This window comes from Trachemys scripta, chromosome 14 (assembly GCF_013100865.1).
Source record: "Trachemys scripta elegans isolate TJP31775 chromosome 14, CAS_Tse_1.0, whole genome shotgun sequence".
Classification (NCBI taxonomy): domain Eukaryota; kingdom Metazoa; phylum Chordata; order Testudines; family Emydidae; genus Trachemys; species Trachemys scripta.
The window spans coordinates 41,368,634-41,376,129 of NC_048311.1; the positions used below are offsets into that span (position 1 = coordinate 41,368,634).

General features: G+C 53.0%; 1 protein-coding gene across 1 annotated transcript in view; it reads left to right on the plus strand.

Moving 5' to 3' along the window:
- Window positions 1-811: 811 nt before the first annotated feature.
- Window positions 812-7,496, plus strand: part of LOC117887056 (epididymal sperm-binding protein 1-like) — a 28,234-nt gene continuing 21,549 nt past the window's right edge. Inside the window, exons 1-4 of the mRNA XM_034789290.1 lie at window positions 812-958; window positions 1,985-2,131; window positions 2,617-2,781; window positions 4,211-4,366. Of these exons, the coding sequence (XP_034645181.1) occupies window positions 850-958; window positions 1,985-2,131; window positions 2,617-2,781; window positions 4,211-4,366 (577 nt within the window). The 5' untranslated portion in view covers window positions 812-849. The remainder of the gene's footprint in view (window positions 959-1,984; window positions 2,132-2,616; window positions 2,782-4,210; window positions 4,367-7,496) is intronic.

A 7,496-nucleotide genomic window follows, 5' to 3' on the forward strand; every position in this document is an offset into this window, starting at 1 on the left:
CCAGAAATCCAGTGAGACTGGAAGTCAGGTGATCCAACAGAATAAACATCTGCTCTAAAAATAAGAAGAAAAAATCAGAATGAAAAGTTCTGGGAATTCAGGGAATCACAGCAGCAGATAAGACAAGTTGGGAAACTGCTAGGAAACTCTATGCAATCGGATACAGTGATAAGGGATTCTTTGTTTCTGAGGAGATATATGTAAAATGTTTCACTGAATTAAGTCTGAGGGATTATCTACACTGGCAAGTTAAAGCACTCTAACTTGCTGGCTCAGGGGTGTGAAAAATCACACACACACACACACACACACACACACACCTGAGCACAGCAAGTTTGAACACTTTAAAGTGCTAGTGTGGACAGGCACAGCTCCCAGTGCTCGGCTCGGAGCTAATCCCCTCGTCGAGGTGGATTACCAGGAGCACTGGCTCCCGCGGCAGCGCTTTGAACTTTGTAGTGTAGACATAGCCTCAGTAGATTAGATCAAAGAGGAGCTGCATTGACTAGGCATTGGGATGCCTGTGCCTTTAAGAACCCAGCCCTGGGAAGCTTATGCTGAGAGGTGCTGTCTGTGGGAGGGGAAATAAAAAAGCCCCTCTGCCCCCCCCCCCCCTATTTTTGCAAGCACGGGTGTCTCAGTCCCACTACGGTAACTGCTACCCCTTGTGCCCCTGCCTGTGCTGGGTTTTGCCCTCTGTCACCCTCTGCCAGCGCCTCACCCCTGGTCTTAACTCCTCCCCACCCCCCAGCCCTGATTTTGCCCTTTAGTCCCTTTCCTAATCCATCTGGCGAGCAGGGAATCCCCTGGGGGCGGCCAAGGGGAGGAGCCCCAAGGGAGGCTGTATATATGGGGCTGGGGCTCTGGGGCTGGGGCAGTGTGGACGGGACAATGGCTTCGCCCGCAGCCACATGCATCCTGGCCTGGGCCCTGGCACTGCTCTGCGAGGGGACCCAAGGTAAGGGAGGCAGGGGCTGTCTTGGGTCAGTGTGTGTTGGTGTGTAGTGTGGTAGAGTGTGTGGCTATGCAGCAGGCTGTCGGTGTTTAGTAGAGTGTGTGTTGTGGAGCAGTGTGCTGTTGTGTTGTGGAGCAGTGTGCTGCTGTGTTGTGTAATAATGTACGTGTTGTGGAGCAGTGTGTTGTGTAGTAAAGTACATGTTGTGGGGCAGTGTGTTGTAGTGGGCATGTTCTGACGTGGTGTGGTGTGTAGTGGAGTAGAGTGCAAGTTGTGGAGCAATATGTTGTGTTGTGAAGCAGTGTGGTGTTGTGGAGTAGAGTGCAAGTTGTGGAGCAGTGTGTTGTAGTGCAGGGCAGTAGTGTGTTGTGTAGTGGAGTGCATGTTGTGTAGGGTAATAGTCTGTATTGTGGAGCAGTGTGTTGTAGTGTAGTAGAGTGTGTGCCTCTGCAGCAGTGTGTTGGTGTGTAGTGTAGGAGAGTGTGTGCTGAGGAGCAGTCTGTCATTATGTAGCTGTAAAGTATAACAGACCATGTTGTGGAGCAGCATGTTGTGTTGTGGAGCCATATGGTGCTGTTCAGGGGACTGTTTTGTTGTGAAGTGTAATACACTGTGTGTTATGGAACAGTGTGTTGTTTGCTAGTATCGTGGTGTGGGGGTTGTGGCGTAGTGGATGCTGTGTGGCAGTGTGTGTGTGCTGTGGGACACGCTGTCATTGTGTAGAGTAGCACAGTGTGTTTTGTGAAGCGAGACATACCAGCCTGGCAGGAGGTCTGAGATGGACAGCAGGAGTCCTGACTCCCAGACCCATCCCCACCAGACCCCCTCCCTTCCCTGAGCCAGGGAGAGAATCCAGGAGTCCTGGCTCCCAGCCCCCGTGCTCAAACCATGATGTCTCCTTCCCAACCTGAGCTGTGGCTAGAACCCAGGTGTCCTGACCCCTGGCCAGGGCTCTCCCTGCTGGGCTTTGAGGGGCCCCCTGGCAGCCGTTGCCCCCTTTTCTGATCTCTGCCCCTTGTTCATGGGCAGGTGCGGACCCTGCCCCCTGCGTCTTCCCCTTCACCTACAAGGACAAGGTCTACACGGAATGCATAACTGAGGACAGCGACCAGCCCTGGTGCGCCACCACCGCCAACTACGACCAGGACAAGGCCTACAGGGTCTGCTCCGAGGAGGGTGAGCGCCCAAGGGTGGCACAGGGACAGGACGGGGGGACAGCTGGGGGACGGGGTGGGAGTGAAGCCAGGGGACGGGGATGGGACAGAGGCAGCCGGGGGATGGGATGGGGACGGGGGGCAGCACCGGGCAGCATGGAGGAGCGTCATGTTCCCTGTTTGTGATCCCACACGTCCAGAGCTGGCGGTTCTGGCCCATGTCCAGGTGCTCAGCCACCGTCTTCCTGACACCAGCCCCAGCGACATCTCCAGAGCTGAGCAGGGCAGAGCCACCCAGTTGCTCTGTCTGTCTAGCCCAATCCACCCCCACCCATCTGTCTGTCTGTCTATGGGTCAGACCCTTGCAGGGTGGCAAGAGGGTCCCCATCTCTGGTGGGCCTTACCTCCCCCAGGCTCTGCCCAAGGTGGGGTGAAGGATGCGCACCCATCTGCTCTGCCCTCAGGGTGTCCCACCCCCTGACGGTCCCTGTCTGTGTCTCCCCCCAGCCTACGGCGGGAACACGGACGGCCAGCCCTGCTTCTTCCCCTTCGTGTACCAGGGCCACACCTTCCACACCTGCACCACTGAGCAGAGCCATGGGGCCCAGCACTGGTGCTCCACCACAGCGAACTACGACACGGACGGCCGCTGGAGCTACTGTCCCGACACAAGTATGGTGCTTCCGGGGGCTCCCCAGCCAGGGGTCATGGGCAGGGGAAACAGCCACACCCAGTGTCTCCACACGCACCCAGCCCTGCCGGTGCCCTTCACTCATGACCTGCAGCCTGTGCTACCCCAGCCCTGGGCTCCCCTCCCATACAGCTCTGTCAGTGCCCCATAACCCAGTCCCCCATTCCCTGCACTACCCTGGGGTGGTTGGGGGGCAGTGGTCAGGCTGCTGGGGGGCTCGGGGAGGTGAGGGATTTTATTTAACTGAAAATGGGCTCAACTTGGTCTAGAAGGTGGATAGAAAGCTGGCTAGCTCGTCAGGCTCAATGGATAGTCATCAGTGGCTCCATGTCAAGTTGGCAGCCAGTATCAAGCAGAGTGTCCCAAGGGTCAGTCCTGGGGCCAGTTTTGTTCAATATCTTCATTAATGATCTGGAGGATGGCGTGGACCGCACCCTCAGCAAGTTTGCAGATGACACTAAACTGGAAGAAGTGGTAGATATGCTGGAGGGTAGGGATAGGATACAGAGGGAACTAGACAAATTAGAGGATTGGGCCAAAGGAAATCTGATGAGGACAAGTGCAGAGTCCTGCACTTAGGACGGAAGAATCCCATGCACTGCTACAGACTAGGGACCGAATGGCTAGGCAGCAGTTCTGCAGAAAAGGAGCTAAGGGTTACAGTGGACGAGAAGCTGGATAGGAGTCAACAGTGTGCCCTTGTGGCCAAGAAGGCTAATGGCATTTTGGGCTGTATAAGTAGGGGCATTGCCAGCAGATCGAGGGACGTGATTGTTCCCCTCTATTCGACATTGGTGAGGCCTCATCTGGAGTACTGTGTCCAGTTTTGGGCCCCACACTACAAGAAGGATGTGGAAAAATTGGAAAGAGTCCAGCAGAGGGCAACAACAATTATTAGGGGGCTGGAACACATGATTTATGAGGAGAGGCTGAGGGAACTGGGATTGTTTAGTCTGCAGAAGAGAAAAATGAGGGGGGATTTGATAGTTGCTTTCAACTACCTGAAAGGGGGTTGCAAAGAGGATGGATCTAGACTGTTCTCAGTGGTACCAGATGACAGAACAAGGAGAAATAGTCTCAAGTTGCAGTGGGGGAGGTTTAGGTTGGATATTAGGAAAATCTTTTTCACTAGGAGGGTGGTGAAGCACTGGAATGGGTTGCCTAGGGAGGTGGTGGAATCTCTTTCCTTAGAGGTTTTTAAGGTCGGGCTTGACAAAGCCCTGGCTGGGATGATTTTGTTGGGAATTGGTCCTGCTTTGAGCAGGGGGTTGGACTAGATGACCTCCTGAGGTCCCTTCCAACCCTGATATTCTATGATTCTGGTTTGAGTGTGAGCCACGTTACCCAGCATGCTCTCTGTCTCTTCTGTCTCCCACATCCCATCTCTTTCCCCCGTCCCATCTCTCCCAGTGCTTGGCGGGAACTCGCAGGAGCCCTGTACGTTCCCATTCAGCTACAAAGGCAGGAAGTACACGGCTTGCACCATGGACAACTGGCAGCGGCCCTGGTGTGCCACCACAAGCAACTACGAAGCAGACCATACATGGAGGTACTGCGGCATGGCAGGTACGTGGGGCCAGGAGAGGCTAAAGGGATGGGTTTGCTTTGCAGCTCGTATATACACAGACTATGGGGGCCATGGCCCAATGGAGAGAGCACAAGAGAGGGAATCAGGACACATGGGTTCTATTCCTGGTTTTGGCTCTGTGTCTAGTCAGCACCTGGCATGACGGGGGCCCAATCTCAGTGTGATGGAGTAGGGAGTGGGGCCGATTGACCTGGGAATGTTGCGTGGGAGTTTTACTGGGACTGTCTGCGTTGGTGATGGAGATATCAGGATGTGACTTCACTTGAGGGACGATACCTGAGCATGTAACCTGAGTCCAGGAAGCCCAAAAGCAGATCCAAGCCTTTATTGGGATGGTGGGGTTCTATAGAAGATTTGTACACTACTTTAGCTCCATAGCCGCCCCCATCACGGAACTATGCAAGAAGGGGAAGCCAGACAAGGTGGTTTGGACCGAGCAGTGGCAGAGGGCTCTCTGCATGCTGAAGGAAGCTCTGGTCAGCAGCCCAGTTCTGGCAAACCCAGACTTTGACAAGCCCTTTATGGTGTTCACCGACGCCTCAGACACGGGGCTGGGTGCGGTGTTAATGCAGAATGATGAAAAGGGGGAGAGACATCCCATCGTGTCCTTGAGCAAGAAGTTGCTACCCCGGGAGCAAAACTACGCAGCCATAGAGAAGGAATGCCTGGCCAAGAAACTAGAGCCATATCTCTTTGGGCAACACTTCACTGTGTACACTGACCACTCTCCCGTGACCTGGCTACACCAGATGAAAGGAGCCAATACCAAGCTCCTGAGGTGGAGCCTGCTCCTGCAGGATTATGACATGGATGTGGTCCATATGAAGGGAAGTGCCAATATGATAGCTGATGCACTGTCCCAGAGACGGGGGCCTGAACTTCCCCAGGTCACTGGTTAGAGTGACCCCACTCAGTTCAGTCTCGAAGTGGGGAGAGATGTGATGGAGTGGGGCGGATTGACCTGGGAATGTTGCGTTGGAGTTTTACTGGGACTGGCTGCATTGGTGATGGGGATTTAAGGGTGTGACTTCACTTGAGGGACGATACCTGAGCACGTAACCTGAGCCCAGGAGTGGGGTTGGGGCCAGGTGACACCTTTGTCCAGGAAACTGGACAAAGGTTGGAGGAGGAGCTGGGGGGAGGCTGGGGGAGATGGCTGGAGGGGGTTTTCAGTTTGGAGCTGGCTGGGGAAATGGAGGCAGCCCCGGGGCTGGGGTCTAAGCTCCTTACTCCGGAGATGGTAAGTGGGGAAATGGGATCCTGGGAGGAAGCACAAGCAGGAGAGCGCAAGAGGGGAGGACTCCTGTCTCATACTGAGAAAGAGGGACGATCAATGAGTTATCTTAAGTGCCTATACACAAATGCAAGAAGCCTGGGAAACAAGCAGGGAGAACTGGAAGTCCTGGCACAGTCAAGGAACTATGATGCAATTGGAATAACAGAGACTTGGTGGGATAACTCACATGACTGGAGTACTATCATGGATGGATATAAACTGTTCAGGAAGGACAGGCAGGGCAGAAAAGGTGGGGGAGTTGCGTTGTATGTAAGAGAGGAGTATGACTGCTCAGAGCTCCGGTAAGAAACTGCAGAAAAACCTGAGAGTCTCTGGATAAAGTTGAGAAGTGTGAGCAACAAGGGTGATGTCATGGTTGGAGTCTGCTATAGACCACCAGACCAGAGGGATGAGGTGGACGAGGCTTTCTTCTGGCAACTAGCAGAAGTTGCTAGATCGCAGGCCCTGGTTCTCATGAGAGACTTTAATCACCCTGATATCTGCTGGGAGAGCAACACAGCGGTGCACAGACAATCCAGGAAGTTTATGGAAAGTGTAGGGGACAATTTCCTGGTGCAAGTGCTGGAGGAACCAACTAGGGGCAGAGCTTTTCTTGACCTGCTGCTCACAAATAGGGAAGAATTAGTAGGGGAAGCAAAAGTGGATGGGAACCTGGGAGGCAGTGACCATGAGATGGTCGAGTTCAGGATCCTGACACAAGGAAGAAAGGAAAGCAGCAGAATACGGACCCTGGACTTCAGAAAAGTAGACTTTGATTCCCTCAGGGAACAGATGGGCAGGATCCCCTGAGAGAATAACATGAAGGGCAAAGGGGTCCAGGAGAGCTGGCTGTATTTTAAAGAATCCTTATTGCGGTTGCAGGAACAAACCATCCCGATATGTAGAAAGAATAGTAAATATGGCAGGTGACCAGCTTGGCTAAACAGTGAAATCTTGCTGATCTTAAACGCAAAAAAGAAGCTTACAAGAAGTGGAAGATTGGACAAGTGACCAGGGAGGAGTTTAAAAATATTGCTCAGGCGTGCAGGAGTGAAATCAGGAAGGCCAAATCACACTTGGAGTTGCAGCTAGCAAGAAATGTTAAGAGTAACAAGAAGGGTTTCTTCAGGTATGTTAGCAACAAGAAGAAAGTCAAGGAAAGTGTGGGCCCCTTACTGAATGAGGGAGGCAACCTAGTGGCTGAGGATGTGGAAAAAGCTAATATACTCAATTATTTTTTTTGCCTCTGTCTTCACGAACAAGGTCAGCTCCCAGACTGCTGCACTAGGCAGCACAGTATGGGGAGGAGGTGACCAGCCCTCTGTGGAGAAAGAAGTGGTTTGGGACTATTTAGAAAAACTGGACGTGCACAAGTCCATTGGGCCGGATGCTCTGCATCCGAGGGTGCTAAAGGAGTTGGCAGATGAGATAGCAGAGCCATTAGCCATTAGAAAACTCATGGCGATCGGGGGAGGTCCCAGATGACTGGAAAAAGGCTAATGTAGTGCCCATCTTTTAAAAAGGGAAGAAGGAGGATCCGGGGAACTACAGGCCAGTCAGCCTCACCTCAGTCCCTGGAAAAATCATGGAGCAGGTCCTCAAGGAATCAATTCTGAAACACTTAGAGGAGAGGAAAGTGATCAGGAACCGTAAGCATGGATTCACCAAGGGGAAGTCGTGCCCGACTAACCTAATTGCCTTCTATGATGAGATAACTGGCTCTGTGGATGAGGGGAAAGCAGTGGATGTGTTATTCCTTGACTTTAGCAAAGCTTTTGATACGGTCTCCCACAGTATTCTTGCCGCCAAGTTAAAGAAGTATGGGCTGGATG